The sequence below is a fragment of the Syngnathus leptorhynchus genome, chromosome 5 (assembly GCF_054491065.1).
Source record: "Syngnathus leptorhynchus isolate UIUO chromosome 5, UIUO_Slep, whole genome shotgun sequence".
NCBI classification, from domain to species: domain Eukaryota; kingdom Metazoa; phylum Chordata; class Actinopteri; order Syngnathiformes; family Syngnathidae; genus Syngnathus; species Syngnathus leptorhynchus.
Window position 1 is genome coordinate 14,034,111 of NC_141199.1, and position 17,353 is coordinate 14,051,463.

General features: G+C 40.0%; 4 protein-coding genes across 4 annotated transcripts; 1 reads left to right on the forward strand and 3 right to left on the reverse strand.

Moving 5' to 3' along the window:
* Nucleotides 1–1,013: 1,013 nt before the first annotated feature.
* On the reverse strand, nt 1,014–7,516 carry LOC147057095 (uncharacterized). Its single transcript, XM_085911802.1, has 8 exons — nt 7,268–7,516; nt 5,048–5,127; nt 4,613–4,951; nt 4,065–4,379; nt 3,058–3,186; nt 2,321–2,359; nt 2,178–2,234; nt 1,014–2,097 (listed from the first exon to the last, which is right to left on the reverse strand). Exons 2-7 carry the CDS (start codon nt 5,121–5,123, stop codon nt 2,179–2,181), a joined length of 954 nt encoding a protein of 317 aa, XP_085767928.1. The 5' UTR covers nt 5,124–5,127; nt 7,268–7,516; the 3' UTR covers nt 1,014–2,097; nt 2,178.
* Nucleotides 7,517–7,982: 466 nt separating this feature from the next.
* On the reverse strand, nt 7,983–11,627 carry jpt1a (Jupiter microtubule associated homolog 1a). The gene is made up of 5 exons (XM_085911803.1): nt 11,388–11,627; nt 10,257–10,399; nt 9,801–9,886; nt 9,212–9,239; nt 7,983–9,036 (listed from the first exon to the last, which is right to left on the reverse strand). The coding sequence occupies exons 1-5, from the start codon at nt 11,441–11,443 to the stop codon at nt 8,903–8,905; spliced, it is 447 nt and encodes a 148-aa protein (XP_085767929.1). The 5' UTR covers nt 11,444–11,627; the 3' UTR covers nt 7,983–8,902.
* A 609-nt stretch (nt 11,628–12,236) lies between these two features.
* On the reverse strand, nt 12,237–14,190 carry sumo2a (small ubiquitin like modifier 2a). Its single transcript, XM_085911804.1, has 4 exons — nt 14,023–14,190; nt 13,529–13,657; nt 12,883–12,954; nt 12,237–12,606 (listed from the first exon to the last, which is right to left on the reverse strand). Exons 1-4 carry the CDS (start codon nt 14,041–14,043, stop codon nt 12,541–12,543), a joined length of 288 nt encoding a protein of 95 aa, XP_085767930.1. The 5' UTR covers nt 14,044–14,190; the 3' UTR covers nt 12,237–12,540.
* Nucleotides 14,191–15,598: 1,408 nt separating this feature from the next.
* LOC147057098 (uncharacterized) lies at nt 15,599–17,270 on the forward strand. Its single transcript, XM_085913209.1, has 4 exons — nt 15,599–15,767; nt 16,145–16,435; nt 16,509–16,775; nt 16,911–17,270. The coding sequence occupies exons 1-4, from the start codon at nt 15,710–15,712 to the stop codon at nt 17,021–17,023; spliced, it is 729 nt and encodes a 242-aa protein (XP_085769335.1). The 5' UTR covers nt 15,599–15,709; the 3' UTR covers nt 17,024–17,270.
* The last annotated feature ends 83 nt before the right edge of the window (nt 17,271–17,353 follow it).

Consider the following 17,353-nt stretch of genomic DNA (forward strand, 5'->3'; position numbering starts at 1 on the left):
TATTGAGACAATTCGTCCCGGGTTTATGTTAAGTCGCAAAAATTTAATGCAAGAAAATTAAATGCAGACATACTTGGAGGGGATGTGACAAACTCAGGGCCCGGGGGCCAGATTTGGCCCGTCACATCATTTTATGTGACCCGCAAAAGCAAAATGATGTGTGTCAATTCAATGTTTCTTGTTAAAATACCAAAACTTTAAAGTGTCTTTCTTTTTAATATCAAGATGTTGCAACATTTTTGTTAAAAATCCAGATTTAAAAATAGCATTTAAAAATAAATTGGGCGCCTTGGAGTTCATTTTTTAATTCTTCATTTAAACTTTTGAAAATATTTTGAAAAGTCTCCTAAATTAAAGTCTTACTTTGTACATTTTGCCGGTATGGCAAACAAAATAATGACACCAGTATTTTTAATACTCTTAATTGGCATTTATTCAAAGGAAGTTTCATAATTACAGTTGTAATGGTTTGGGATTTTCATTTCTAGTTAAGATTTTAGTTTCCATAAGTTTTTGAACAAACTAATTTCTTCTTTTGTTTTGTTTTAGTGTAGTTTGTTTCATCTGTAACGATACGTTTGACGTCTATTTGCTGCCCTCTGCTGGCTTGACGAAACCAAACACTTGAAACCTTTTACAGCGTTCATGACTTTTAAAAAGCCAAAGCGAAAGAAAAAAGTGTTTGGAGAGCTTTACAATACTGTACATGAACGAGGGAAGAGTTTTTCAGAGATATAAATCAATGAGAAAATATATTTGCATGTGCATTTAGACAATATGTTTAAAGTCTTTTGGATTTAAATCTCAGAAAAATACTTAATCAATTAATATCACAATTTGATAGATGACTTGCCTTTCCTATTATAAATTAAATAATTGTCCGTTTTTGTTGAAATGACATTTTACTAAATCACCAGGCAGAGCTGCCATTTGTTTTCAATGTCATAACATGTCTTGGTGGTCTTTGTACGCTAGACGGCAGTGTCGAGTTGCTGAATATAGTCAACAGAAAACAAAGACAAATCCCATTTATTCTGCATTGGTTGTGCATATAAAATCATACATCAAATCTCAAAACTGTACAGATTAGAAACAAACACATGGACAAATCCATTTTCCTATAAGTGTGTGGGGGATTCATTGAAATAAAAAAAAGCATAATACAGGCAAGCGGCAATGTTAGTCAAGTTAATGATTAATCATTTTATTCTGAACTTGAATCTTGTACTTTTGGACATACCAATGAAATGTTATGTTGTCTATAAATGATGTGCGTTTAGTTCCCAAAATGCGTCATTATTATGTATAATAATGAATACTTTGAATACTTTGCGAGAACTTAAATGAAAAAAATGAAAAAACAGGATTGAATTGTTTCATCTGCACATAGACGAATGATGGTGATGCTTTTGCTTATAGAATAAAAAAAATTGTGAGTACTTTGACAGGGTTAGTCATTCATTTTGTCTGTTTTCCAGGTATTGATTGCTACATATAGTCATAAAATGCTGAGCATTGATTTAAACAAGAATTAGTCGTATAGTGTTACGAATCTATTTCTTTTGCTATATTTACCATCACAGGTTGATGTAGAATGTGAAAGAGATTTCAAATCCTACACGCAGGCACGCACGCACGCAAACACACTTCCTAATACTGAACAAGGAAACAACAGAAACTGCACAGTACGTGTTTGCGTTATTTGATCATTCCAGTCTCTGTAAATGCTTCCAACCTCTGTAGTCACGCTTAATATTTTCGTATTGATTTCTATCTTACTGAGCAGCCAAAGATTTCCATTATCAATAGGTATGGTGAACTAATATTTCGTCAACTCATTCAATTCATTCAAATAGCTTACTTTTTAAAATGTGCTCTTCACACCACTGACTGTTCTTTTACCCATTGGAGATCAGTTTAACATAGCTTACAATTATTCAGCAATTTGATCAATCGCAGCTCAGGTGAACAATCATAAATTATGCCGAGTAATTTATTGAGTGCAAATAATAGCTGAGGTGAGAGCATGCAGAGGGGAGGAATGCCGGCTCGTGATTTTTGTCGGTAAATCAGTGAAGTCGTCGTATCGAACATTTCCTAACAAAAAAAGGAACAAATGCCAACGTGTCAAAGTTGGGTAATAAGTAACAAAATTGTCATTTTGTTGCAGTAAATACCTCACGCGTTGATTTCCTGAGATTCAGAAGTCACCATAAGGAGATCCTGTATTCCTCCTTTATTGGAGAACATAAGGCACACGTGAGAATAAGAAAAAACATTTCATTGATTTCATTTCATTGACACTTTAGCACAGGCTTACCTTGCTCTGGATCTGTTTCAACTGGAAGAGCCGGTTCCCCTGGAACAAATATTATGTCAAGCAACTCATTACTATCATCCTGAAATGCAAACTGGACTAAACTAACTAAACCCTAACCCTAACCATGAATTTGGCTAATCTGTGGATGGAAACTGAATTGGATAAGAATAGACAGTGAGCTGTGGAATCAAATCTTCGTTTAACTTTTAATTTTTCTATTTAGGAAAAAAAAAGACCCTAGTTTTCAAATTAGAGGAGTCAAAATTAATCGATTGATTTAATCATTTATCAAATTAATCGACAACTATCTTAATTATCAAGGTATGACTTTGAGGCATGATTTATTGATTTCAAATTGTCCATATCATTTTAGACTGTTTATTAATCACAATACCAAATAAACATCTAGTATAGTAATCATGAAAAAAAAATCTAAAACATGTTTATGCAAAATAAAACTTTACATAATTATTAAAAATGTTGGATAGTGATAGCTCTGAGATATAATATATCCTAAACTGAGGTTATTGTGGATTTCTATACTTGAGATTTCCCTGGCCAAACTCAAATCTGGCAAAACCCAAATTCTGTGCATGCTTCAACTAGCATGGAATGAGATGGGAGAACCTGTCAGCGGTTACAACATGAGTTAACCTGCTAACCTCCGCACTTGACTTTGTTATGCAACTTTATGTTCTCATCTTGTTTGGCCTTGTTTCATTGGAAAGTACACTCACTTTTAGAACATCTCCCTCTGAGCACCCAAAACAGCAGTAGTCCGACAATCAGTGACCCGATGACCACCAACGGTGCCACGACTTCACTCGCCACATCCAAGTCTTTAGCTGGCGGTTCTTGTCCCCACCCTACAAAGACAAACAAAACATGACAGCTCTAAGTGTCTGTTGCGTCAGCATAGAGTGCAAAAGGATTGGAAAGATTTTCTTTGTCACACAGAAACTAAATATTTACTTTCTCTTTCTGCCCTTAAAAAAAGAAACATGTGCAATGAGGGTTGTTATTGTGCAACCAGCAAAGTCACATTAAAAGATTTTATCTCGTCTCGACGTGCAATAAACAAGTTGAAAGGTTAATGGAATCTGCCGTGGCGATATGATGTACCGTCGTGACAAAGTGCATGCAACAGCATCAGAAACTAAAGTTGAAAGTCGCGACCGTCGCTCGACCCAGTTCTGAAAAAATAATGAAGGTAGCTTTCAACTTATCTGGAGCCACGCATGTTTACGAGCTTTATTCCCAAATCTAAACCACGGCCATTGTGTAAATCTGACAGATCTGATCAAATCAAGACGCTTCTTGTCATGGGAAAGATAAAAAAAATAAAAAAAACAACATACTTTATGCTTTTTTTGTTTTCAAAATTCATTTCTGTCAGTACCAGTTTGAACTTGTCTTTCACTTCCACATAAACTTTTGTTTTTCTACAGAACTAACACACTCCTTGTCTTCTCACGCTCTTTGAGTTCAGATTTGAAACGAGCCGACTACAAAAAAAAAAAAAAGCCAAAGATAAATGTATCAATCATTTAATCGTCACTTCGACATGATCAGAAGAGATGAGGATCGGACCTAAAACATTCGGGTTGTCAGAGAACCAGTCTATATATACATGCCGTGGAACAAAATGCAAACCACAGCAAAAAAATCAGAGCATAAATTCAAACGTTTTGGAACAAATCTTCAATCAGTGGACTTTAAGCCAATAGAATTTGTGCTGGCCTACCTGCAACCCGGGTATGGTCAGGAAGCACCACACTGACCTCGCTGTCTTTTCCACCGCTTACGTTGAACACCACGCAGGTGTACTTGGAGGCGTCCCTCCCCTGCGACAGAGTCAGCTCGCTGGACAGGTTGAAGAGTCCGTTTCCCATCGCCTCGGCCACAGTTCCGGCGCTTTCCTCATGTTGCGCGTTCGTCCCGACAAACCAACCCAACCGGCCCTCGGGGTAGCCGCCTTCCGAGAGACATGTCAGGGTGACTGGCGAGTTTGGGCCGACGTTTGTCGAGGTGGTGTGGATGCTAGGTGTCTTGTATTTGGCTAGGAGTGACAGCAAAGATGATAAAGTTACATAAAAAAAAAAAAAATCGAACATACAAAGGTTGCAATTTAATTGGAATATAACAAGAAATATGTTGAGTTGATATTTGATCACTCATACTCAAAACAGGGTTGCAAAAAAAACCAAAAAAAAACGCTTCAATGCAAATAAAATTGGATTGGACGGAAAAATTGATAGAATAATCAATTCTTCTGTATTACAGGACTCTCACCTGTGACATTAAGGCTGACTGACTTGTTGTCTGATCCGCTGTCGGTCATCACCATGCACGAATAGTTGCCGTGATTGGTCGCAGAGGTGTTGGCGATTAGCAGGGACACGTTCAAGGACTTGCTATTCCACGACGGCTCGGCAAATGAATAGCCCGGCAGTGATGTGGGATTAAATTGATTGTTGTGAAACTTCAGCAGGGCGGAGCCGCCTTTTTTCCACACGACGATGCGCACGCTATCGTCTTTGACCTCTGGAGACAGTCTGATCACGCATTCCACCATAGACGCTTGACCGTAGCGGCCCAAGTTCTCATTCTTACAGTCCAATTGAATAAAATCTGACCAAAAAAAAAAAAAAAAATCACAGATATTCACACATACAAGGAAAAAAATATTTGCCCTTATCTGAAATGGATATTTTTTTTGTAACTTACCATTCAATGCATGTTGCCCAGCAACCCAGAGCACAATCAGGAGCAACAAAACAAAACCCACTGAGCCCATTGTCATTCACCTGCAAATGGACAAAGCAAAAAGGTCAGGTCATCACTCGCCAACAGGAAGGATTGCGCAATCTTCCCGTAAACAAGCAGTTGATGTTTTCACTTTTCTTTTCGGGTTCATATTTACTCATTTAATGAAGGATGTTTGCTGTTGCTATTTCACTTTTCTTTTCAGATTATATTTACTCATTCAGTGAAACAAGGTTGTTGTTGCACTGCACAATGAAATGAGGCATTTTATCAGAAGTGGACCGGATTTGAAACAACTAGTCCCACAAATATTACAAATGTGCATCACAGTAGATTTTTTGGGACATTTTTCTTGTGTATGACAAGTAGAATTTAACAATGCATGTGAAATTTTCAATCATAGACCAAGTCCAAAATTGCTAAATCACCAAGCTATTCTTTGAGAGAAGGAAATTGATTGTTTTATCATGACATCATTTGAGAGATCCTTGTTATTTTTAGCGTGTCTCATTTGAACTAATTAAATCAATATAGTGTGAGATTTCTTTTCATTCTTTCTTTTGGTGGACTCTCATTTTCCCACGGTGCTATTTTTTAATATGAACACTTGAAGTAAAAGCAGAGCAAGAAGTGGTGTCTAGAGAGTTTGCTATGTGGGAACAGCTGCACCTCCACATTTTCTCAAGGAATGGAGTACTCATCTACAAAAAAATATATATAAAATAATAAATGAAATAAAAAAAGTGACAAGAAATAGTCAAAGGTATGATAGAACCCTAGATGGAGTCTAGATGCATTTGCTCAATATGTGATTTAAATGATTATCAGAAGATTAATCTTATGCTCCACTACACTAAACAGGCCACAACAAGCCTGGTTTAGCCTGTTTTTTTTTTTCATTAGGAGTATTGTGAGGAAACGATCTCAAACATGCAGCCCAGGGACCGTTTGCGGGGGGGGGTGCTCCTCAAAATCGTAAAATTTCCATTAGGCTGGATGGCCTACCCTGGAAATAGGTCATTTTCAGTTGACAGCAAGTAGCAGTAAAAGACAAAAATGGCCAAGAATGTAAAGACATCCAAATATTCATCCAACCATGCATCCATCGATCTTTCTTCTCGAGAGATTCTCCCCATTACGGAAAATAGAACTCCACATATTCAAAGCCCTAAACTAAGAATTGAGAGGAAGACGTGCTAACTGCTCGTCCAATAGAACATGCATATTATTACGACAAGGAGCTTGTCGCGGTTTTACATACTGGAAATAATGAACACTATAGTTGTCTGAAGAGAAGGGAAAGTTATTTTTGCAGTTTATGCCTCATGTCAAGGCCTGTAAATGGTGAGAGAGTGCAGAGTGACCTAGTTCCGCCAAGCGCTCGCCTGCATTGCTTAAAGGGAAGTCGATCCCCAAATGTTTTCGGTATGTTCTGTGCAGCTCACCGATTTCGTAAAGCTGAACCCTAATTGATTGTGACCTGGACCCGGCAAATGATGTCATTTTCAGTGGACAGAAAGTGACAAAATGGCCGCCGCCTGGTTTGGATAAAAAACTTATGTTGCAATTTTGCTGCCTAACTCATATTCCAAAAATGCAATATTAATCAGAATTGAATCAGAACTTGCAACCTCAAGTATGCACATGCTCAATTGGATTTCACAGACTTAGCTAACACATTTCACTTTTTTTTTTGGGCTATAAAACTATGTTTTGAGTTACTGTCCCACTGTAAGATGCATATTTTTGGACTGTAAGAAGTGTAAACCAAAAGATCATGCAAATCCCACACAAACTCTGAACCCCCAACCTCAGAACTTTAGTAAATGGAGAAATACTCACCTAATCTAACTGAATGTGATGAAGTTATTTTCTATTAGACAGTTCCAATGTAAATATAATATACCCCATGGGAACTGCAATATGTTGATTTTTGATGGCGTTAAATTATTAGAAAAAATAATATACTCTCTAATGAAGTCGTTTGACTAAAAACACTTGAGAACCCTAGATTTTATCATGACAATTTTTATAATTATTATTTTTTTGGGTGCTGACAGCGACTTACATTTGAAACGAAAGTGCTGATGCCAATGAGTTGAGCTCAGCACGGAATGTTTACCTTACATGACGTGGACATAAACAGTCAAACACACATTAAACGTGAATATGTTGACTCACCTAAAGCATATCGTTGGTGGTTGCCGGTGGTCGTTTATATATTGGAGGAAAAGGCAATGTGCGACAGACGACGACACTCTCCTTTTCTGTTCTCCACACAACAGGGGCAAATTTGTCTTCGTCTTTTGCGGCTCGTTGGCCGACCGGCCGACCGACCGCCCGCCCGCTACTTTCACTTTTTTTTCACTTTCGTTTGGTTTCGGTTTGAGTAAAGCCGACGCGTAGACGGGGGGAGTTGAAAACACAAAACACAGCAAGAATGATGCCAACGAAATAATATCCGTTCACGTTTTTAGAATCATGTGAAGCAATTTGAATTTTATTTATTTTTGTTAAGTGTTAATCGAACCAAGACTGATTGATAGTAATGATTGACCATATTTTAAACACAAAATAAAAACGTTTTCCTTTAAATAATTAAAAAAAAACGTTCATCTGTTTCTAATAAATGCGAAAAAATGTACACGAAAGTAAAACAAAAAAGCGGAAAAAGAAACAGCTACTAAATGATGGTGGCGTTCTAAAATGATCTAATTAAAACCAGATTTGGAGTAGTTTTGTCCACCTCCAGAAAGCAAATTTGTGAGATCTGTTCCAGAAGCTGTTAGAAAACATAGGCTGTTACATAAAACATGTTGAGTAATATAAGCAACAACAAAAAGTAATAAAAGGTAAAAAAAAAAAAAAAAAAAAAAGCTAATAAAGACAAGTAGCCAAGATCTGAATTCATTTTTAATGCCAATTTTCCACTTGTGCCATTTCTTCAAACCTTCAACATCCAGCATCAGGACAAAATATGTAACCAAAAACAGTTCAGTATGCCACAGGGAAGTATTTGTAATGACAGTGGAACATCACACAACAATTTGGCTGTTTGAAGTCTTTTTTTTTTTTTTTAAACCCATACAAGCGGTGTAATAATGAAAGTAGTACACACATAACAATAACAAACATAGGTCATAAGGTCACTTGTCAAATGTAGGAAATGTTGTTTAACATCAGGCCCAACAACATTCTGCTGACTTTGCAATGTAACGCAAGGTGTTACGCTATGTCACTGCTTTACATGCAAGCAGACAATCCGACCTTGACGGAGTTTTCCAACGCAAAAGAGGCACACTTTGCTTCAGAGTGAATACGAGCAATTAAAACATTACGAGCTTTGCCACTACAATACATAAAGGCAGAATTAAGAATTTTCCAATGTTCTTTACACCCGGTAAAAAGGTTCAACTTTCCATGCAGTCACAATACAAACAACAACATGTTGGTATCACAGAAAAAAAAAAAAGATTTTAAAAACAGTCAACAGGGAGTGTCTCGTAACTTGCGATTCTGGTTAGGACCAAATGGGCATGCGGGGCGGTTCAGAACTAGTTTGGAAAATGAAAGCTTTCTTTCGAGATCCTTGCAGCCTCTTGAACGGCTGACATAAAGTGCTTCTGTCAAAATAAATAAGAACAGTACAAAGAATGGTTCCGACAAGGAGGTACCAGAACGACGCTATTGAGATTTGGAAGAGAACTGGCACTAGGGAGACACCAAAGGGCAGGTCTGAAGTACCAGTTGGAGATATTTCGAGGAGAAGAGGAATCAGGGAGGAAGGGAGTGACGGCGGGCTGTTTTGGAAGCGATTCAACCTAAGATCAGGCTGGACTTTCCTCCCGGAGGATTCCGACGTCCGGAGGGTGGTTCAGTTGCCGGATCCTCAGCTGGGGGGGCATCATCTTGACGTTCGGGAGCAACCGCCGGGTCAGCAGCGTTACTGCCTGGAGTCACAAAAAAAAAACAGAAAAAACACACACGTGATTATGATTGGCCACAAAACAAAGCTAGATTTTTTTTTGGGGGGGGGGAGTTTTTACTCACACCTCGGCATAAATTTTAAAAGGTGTATGCAACACTCAGTTTGTTAACATGCAGATGAAACCAAAATACACTCACCATTGTCACATACAGGCGTGTCTCCCTCCTGAATAGAAGGAAGAACATTCTGTCATCCAACCACAGAATGAAAAATCTTCCTTGAATTATAAATAGTCACGACGCTAATATTATCCATTTAATTGGTTACCACTCCACTTGGTTTTGGTTTCTCATTTTACACACACAAAAAAAAAAAAAACAGAGAGCAAACTTTTATTGCTTAAATGAAATCACATCCAATTCGTTTCTGATGTAATGTGCTACATATAAAGTGACGATCACAAATATTCCCCACAATTTTCTTCCTTGTATTCTTGGCAAGAGAACAGAATGTAAACAAAACTAAATTGTGGATTCCTGTTTGAAATGTTCCATCCTGCTATTTAGTCCAATGAGGCGCATTCAAAAGCGACGTATACATTATCGTAAACAGGAGGTCGCTACTTGCGGCCATGTAAATAATAACGACAAATACCTAGCCTATTTCTAAAGAGCGTGTCGATGATATCAAAGTTCCTATGTGGTTTTTTTTTTTTCTTTCGTACTGGCTTGGTTTGTATGTCAGGCTCTCCTGTGAAACTCATGACCAGGCAAATGATCTTTTTACCAACAAGGGGGCGTCTGCTGAATTGACTGCGCCTCTCCTAAGAGGGGCTGACGACTCGCCACACAGGACGCCGGTCGGCTTCCCACCTGTAAGCAGAGGACAATGTGTTCTGCCATATCTTTTTATGCAATCATTAACCGGGAGTATCGTTGTGATGCAATCGGAAAATGTTGACCGCTAACAACATGACCCAATGTGATTAAGCCATTTCCCTTTATTTATTTGAGATCTTTGGACTTAATTAAGATAACCTGAAAACCTCTAGGATTGGATTTTGTAGCCATGATGCATGGGGATTTGTGTGAGCGAAGGTTTTAGTGAATATTTAATCTATGGAATCTTTACACCGTACAACTGAATTCATCGCAACGGCTGTGTGCTGATCTCAAGTAAATGAAGATTTTGTTATGACACAAACATTATTTTTAGTACATAATATGAAGAGGAGTAGAGTACCTGGCGGATTATTCCTTCTATTAGCATAAGGGTCTTCTGGCTCGGCAAAAACGCTGGAGGCCATCTTGTCTTTGCGAGCGGGAGTTTTGCTCTCGTCGGCGCCAAACGAAATGTTGGAGGAGCCGCCGGGAGGACGCAAAACCCTGAGAAGAACGATGTGCAGCGCCAGGTCAGTAGGTGAATGTTTCCTGTCGACTATGACATTACGTATATTTAATGAGGGTGTTTATTATCAGGAACTGTGGACTGCAATGTGAATGAGGCATAAAAAGAAAATGAACTTGTGTAGCACATGTCTGTCATACACGCCCATCTTATATCCAACTTGATGCTCTTTTTCTGCATAGTACCACACCATCCTGCCGCTTTAACAGTGCCACCTTGTGGCAACAATAAGTAGTACAGCAAACGACAGCTAACTAGAAACTAGATTTGACATTTGGGAAGAGGAGTTAATCTTTTCCAAGTACAAGAGCCAAAGTGTACCTTGCGAAAAGAGTGCCATAGTGTTTGTTCTCAAGCTCGTGACACCAAGTAGCATGACAAAAAAATTCAAATATAACTTTGAAATGTGATCATTTTACAAAGACGTTGGCCAGAAAATGTGCATTTTCATCAGTTTTAAAATTCCCAACTTTAGTACTCATCAATAATGACAATATCTCCGTTTACTAGTAGTTTTATTTTTCATAATGTCAGCTTTGCATGTCGATTGCTGGGGAAGCCCACGTACACGGATGGCCCCACCCTACTGGAAAAATCCCATTCTGGTAAAAGAAACCAGCGTTTTCGCTTATCTTTTGTTTCAATTTTCATTAAAATGAATGCAAACAGTAACTCGGTTAGTTCGATGAATGATGCAAGGCAGTTGTGGTCAAAATAGGCTGGTGTAATCGTTTAATCATTGTTTAGCAGGACTGCAAAGTGTACAAATTACAGACGTAGTACGACCTGCAATCAATGCGGTGGCTCACTTAAAAGGCCTTTATCTCATCAGCACCAATAGATTCCTAATTTCTATGCAATGGTAGACGGAAAGTGACAAAGGGATACGAGTCTCTTAACCATGCTAGTCTGGCTGGTTTACGGCATAATGGTGGTTTACGTAGTGATGGATTTAAATTAGCCTACCTGGAGCTGTTTTTAGCACCAGGCTCCATCCCTTGATATGTCGTCGTGGTCGTCATTTTCACAGAAATGGCAATAAAACAGTTCGGAATAGACGCAAGTTTGAAGTATCTTGTATTTCACCGCCTCATCTTTGTCTGGCTAAAGCGGTGCGGCTTCGATCAACCTGCTTCCGACCTCAGTGTGGCGGGGACACAAGTTAGATACGAAGCGTTAAGATGTCACTTCCGGTTCTTGCTACAAAATAAAGGTACACACATTCGGACCACATCCGTTTATTTTGTAATATATATATAAATATACACACACACACACACATATATATATATATATATATATATATATATATATATATATATATATATATATATGTGTGTGTGTGTGTGTGTGTGTGTGTGTGTGTGTGTGTGTGTGTGTGTGTAGTGTCAAAACTTTTAAAACTAAAGTTTTCGTCTTCAGACTTTTGTTTCACAGGTATTGGATTTAAAAAGTTTCTATGACGCGTATACTGTGGGGAGCCAATATACAGTTTGGTACCTGCAGATTCGACTTTTAGAAGCTTTTTTTTACATATATTTTTGAGCTCTTGGAATTCCCAGTGTCATCGGATTTTTCTTTCAATAATTGTTTTTTTTTGGGGGGGGGGGATAAAAGAACAATTTCCAAGTTTAAAATTGAATTTTCACTATTTGTGAGCTAGAGCCTTGAGATGTGGTGGTTGAGATGTGCAGCACCATAGAAATGGGAAAGATTTGTGCTTTAAATTCAGCGGTTCAGAAAATGGATGGAAAAGGGTATTAATTGTTTCATTTCGTATCTGATGTAATATATTCCTGAAAATCCACAAGGGTATTAAAAAGATAGAATAACTTTATTCCAAAATATATTCATATCAGAAAGGATTCAAAACGAAGGGTTGCTGAATGAACAACCACCGGGAATCCTTAATGCTGAAAGTATAAAAAAAAACGAAGGACGTCTAAATCTCCACATCCCGATACTGCCAAGAGAGCAAGTTAGCGTAAATGAGCGTGAAGAGCGTCAACTTTTGTACCGCTGCACGACAAGTGTTCCGTACGCGGGACAACAACCGGGGCCGAACAAAGACGCTCACAAACATGGAAAAGTGAGGTAGAAATGTACACAGGAACAATCTCTATGGAAAACATCCTCCGGTTTGCTGCTGGAACACGTCGATCGTATCTTCGTCCTCCATTTCCAGCTGAAAACAAAGTCAGACGAGAGGTTCCACACTTTATTCAAACTAAATGGCAAATTTTCATCCGTTTTCTAGAGACTTTCATAAATGACGAGAGGCAAGCAGGTACACCCTGGACTGATGATGTGCCTCATCGCCCACAAAGGACCTCTAAAATACATCATCATTGAGAAGGTGGGAAGATTTAAAAATATTACTTTATGATAGGTATGGAAAATGGACGACTTGTCTTGCCATATATATTTAGACCAAATATGTATTCAGACAGGAGGTTATTACCTGAGAAGGGGTGTCCGTTTCATTGATAGGCTGGCCATCAAACCGAAATCTTATCTGCCTCATTGATAATCCCTGAGCAAAAAGGATTGAGAAATTATGCTCCCAACTAATTCTTGGTATAATATTTTGATATAAATATTGATGCAACTAATAAAAACCATGTGCGCATTGTGACAATTTTAATTTTATTTTATACCTACTAAAAAACTTGGTACCTCACTTTAATCTCTTATAGAACAGAATAACAAATATTGTATTCGTTTATGTTAAGAAAGCTCATCGACTAATGCAAATAATTCACAAGTTTTATTTAGGTGCTACTACACATTTTAATAAAATGACTATTTTTATAAGTTAATTCTATTATACACCTGTATGTCATGATAGATGGTATCTTTTTTGGTACACTCTACTGAAAGTATGCAATCCCTTTTTTGTTTTAACATACACAAAGGCTGAACAATCTTTTTTTTTTTCCCCAGACACTCAAATTTGCCTTGCAAAGTGAAAAATGCACAATTAAAAGTTGTTGCAATTCCTTTATGGGTGGAACTGATCTTAGGTGGGGGGAAAAAAAATCAAATCAAATAAAACTTGGACAGGACAACTTTTGTCAAGGGCTGGCATTCCAGGTAGCATGTCTCACCTGCCGTTCACAATAAGCTCTCATCAGTTTGACAAGTGAAGTGTGCCTCTTGATTTTGAACTGCACCACCGAACCGTCCTGGCCAGCCACTTTTAGGTTGATGTGCTCGTTCTCCGTTTTTACTCCCTCCTTGCATACACAATCAACGAACCAAGTTAAACACGTGTCCCTCAGATGCGGGCCGCGAGCCACAGGTTTCTCACCGTGGAAACTGTTCAACTCTTAAGGCAGCCAATGACCTTTATAAACCATAAAATCTGGCGCCTGGCGGACGAATACTTTTACGCCGCGGTCTACACCATAATCGGAATTATTCTATAATTCCCGTCCGTTTCACCCAAATGGATTAGCCTGCCGCTAGCTAGATTGTGCGTCTGTTCCGTTGGCTATTGTCGAATTATTGACCTCAGCCTCGGTATTACTATTTCGTACAATCTCCCCGCTGGTTCATGTAAGAACGGCGCTGGTAAACAAGTCCACGTGTAAGACGTTACCTTAGGATTCTCGTCTGTCATGGCTGTTGCCGGTAGATCTGCGTTATCTTGTCTAACGCGCTCTAAGGTCTGGACCTCTTCTTCTTCGCCGTGACACAGCTCGCCCGGCAAAGGGTTAGCGCCCTCTAGCGTGTTGGACAAATGGATGGATGGATGGATGGATGGATGGATGGATGGATGGATGGATGGATGGATGGATGGATGGATGGATGGATGGATGGATGGATGCATGGATGCATGGATGCATGGATGGATGGATGGATGGATGCATGGATGGACCCATGGATGGGGTGGATCTTTCTTTTAGTGTTGTTTTGAAAGACAGTAATGATTTATGGTCATCACTGTTCTTATTCTTGACATTTTTTTTCCAACACAAAAATTAGTTTTTCAAAGTGAAACAAAATTTTCTCTATTTTCTTCCTGTTTCTTTTTGTGACCGTCCTTGAGACATTTTGTATTATTATTGTTGGTGTAACTGGCAGTTGCATGTTACGTGAAAAGCCCTAGATAATTTTATTTTTTCAAATTCTATTTTGAGTTGTATTTTTATCATTTATTTTATTGCTTCTTATTTGGTATTGTATAATGGTCACTGTTTGTATTTTATTATGATCGAAGCCATCATTGTCACGGGCTATGTTTGACGTTCAATAAAAAAATCCTTTCTATCATCGCTTGAAAGGCAATAAAGCATACAGAGAAAGCCTTTTGCTGTGCGACGATGGAAAAGGTAGCATCATTATGCAGCAGACGTGGCGAGTGCCGTGTACAACTTGTCATTTTGCGGTGATGACGTTGCCAAGGCCCCAATCGTCAGCCCCCATCTACTCCACCTTCGTATAGTTAGCGTGCGCTTTGTCGCTTTGTCGTGTCAAACGGCGCAAAGCACCCCGAGTACGTACACGAAGTACGCACACTTGCGTGGGGTGGCAAGCCAGGCCAGGCCAGGCCAGGCCAAATCACAAAAAAAAGCTGTTGTGAAACTTCCAAAAGCATCCAAGCTATCTATAAATGATCATCATATATAGTCATGAGCATTTGTTTGAATCATTATTTTCATTATCATCATATCAATCATGATATCCCTCACCACCAAAGAAGGGATGCAGAACTTTTGTCTTTTTAGTTTAGTTAGGCAAAAGACTTCCTGTTTGTCTGATTTGTTTTGATTTCAACTCAATAAACAAATCGATCAATCAATAACGAATAAATAAAAACTAAGTCCATAACCAGGCGGGGCCAGGGGATTTGGAGAAGAATCCAGGATTCTTCTGAAAGGACAAAAAGTGCCGCTGGTCGTGACTCGCTCGACAACAGTTGTGACATTTCGTAAAGACTTCAAGGAGACGAGCAAGCAGCTGTATGGCGTAAGGCAAAGGGGATGATAGAAGGTTACGCGGCGGCGGCGGCGGCGGCCGCTTGTGCGTGCGTGAATCACACGCGCACTCGACATAAAGCTCCCAAATCCAGCCAATGAACGAGCAACCAATGTGCAAACCCTTGAAGATGACGGCGATTGAGAGCTTTATAAGAAGCTGGCTCCGGCTCCAGCTCCATAACCAAACCATCCTATGTCTTTACGTCCGACTCGCTCGTTCCGTGGATTGGCTCGCTCGCTCGCTCGCTCGCTCGCACCTCTTCACGCAGCTCCAGCAGGTCCGAACGCTCACTTCCTCCAAAGAAGATGAACTTCTCCAAGCTGATGTGCTTGCTGCTCCTGTCCATCGCGCAATTCGGGCAAGGTAAAGCCATTGAATAAATTCAGATTTTTGGGGGGTTCAATTCAAATGACAAATGGAATATTTGGCATTTAAAAACACAACATGGCGTTGCGATCAAAATGTTCTCTTTGTTTCAAACGAAGCCTGTCGAAAACAAAACTCGTGGAAGCAAAAAAGGTCACATTGAATTTGGTCTGATGAATGGCGGATTACAGTTTGGCGCCAGTGCAGTTTCATCTTTCTTTTTCTCTCATTAACAAAGTCAAAGACAACAATTGACAATGGCTAAATGAATATCACGGCAAATAGCGTCTAACAGTCTTTCCTCAAATGTGTACTTTGCCAGAGTGACTTTTGATAGACCCTCTTGCCCTCTTCTGCTGCTGCTGCTTTTGTAGTGCTGGGAGCGCCCCAGACGGACGAAACTTGCACTGGTGACGACACTGGCGCGACCGTGACGTGCAAGCGCAAGGAGGGCGAAACGGTCAAATTGACAATCAAAGGCGCAGCTACTGCTGCAGTCGACTGGATGAAAGGAACTACCAAAGTAGCGGCGGACGCCGCCAAGTATGAGCTCGATGCCGATAACAACAAAATACTGACCATCAAGGACCTGAAAGATAAAGACGGGGGAGAGTACAAGACCGCCGAAGGCGGCCTCGCAAAGGCCGAAGTGTTCACCGTCCAAGGTTTGGAAAGCCGCTCGCCATTGTGCGCCATTTCTTTCACATTTGATCACTTGTGCTTTTCTCGTGCTGGCAGTGACCCCGGTCTGCAAGGGCGGCACTACCGCAGTTAATTGCGTGGGCAAGGTGACCAAAGACCTCGTATTGAAAGTCGGAGGCGAAGCAACCGCCGCGGTCAAATGGAGCAAGGGCGCCGTCGATCTTACAGATGCCAGATACGTCAAAAGCGGAACGAATGAAATTGAGCTGACCATCCCGAACCTGGTGGCAACCGACGCGGGAACCTACAAGGCCACCTACAATGACCCGGCAGTCTCCGAGTCCTTCACAGTCAGCGTTGTGGGTGAGTTTGATGTTGCGGGACAATCCGCTCGCTGGTATGAGACCCGAAAAGCTTGGATTGATCCGGAAAGCAAGCCCATTCGTTCAGCGGCGCTTTTTGTTTTACAAACTGCACAATTGCCATTCTCCCATTCAGATGACAGCGCCAAAAAGCCAACCGAGAGCGCCGCCGACGGCGGCCTGTCCTGCTCACCTGCTCTGCTGGTGACGGTCACCCTGGTGCATCTGCTGCTTCAGCTGGCCGCCTAGCAAGCCCAAGGTGGAGCAGCGCCAGCCATTGATTTGCCACTGCATGCATTCTCCCATTGATTTGCCACTATAGGCGCATTTAGTAAGCTTACATTTGCCACTGTGGGCGCATTTAATCATTAACCTTTGCCACTGTAGGCGCATTTAGTCATTGATTAAGCTCGTCGAGTTAGATTTGTAGGTGCATGTTGCTTTTGCCTGCTTGATTTTTCTTTTCCCCCAATATTCAATAAAGTCATCAATCCTTGTTTGTTTTGAGCACTTGGCTCACACCCATCGAGTGGACTCCGTTTTGGGTCACATCATGACCCCAAGCCCGTTCTATGGAGC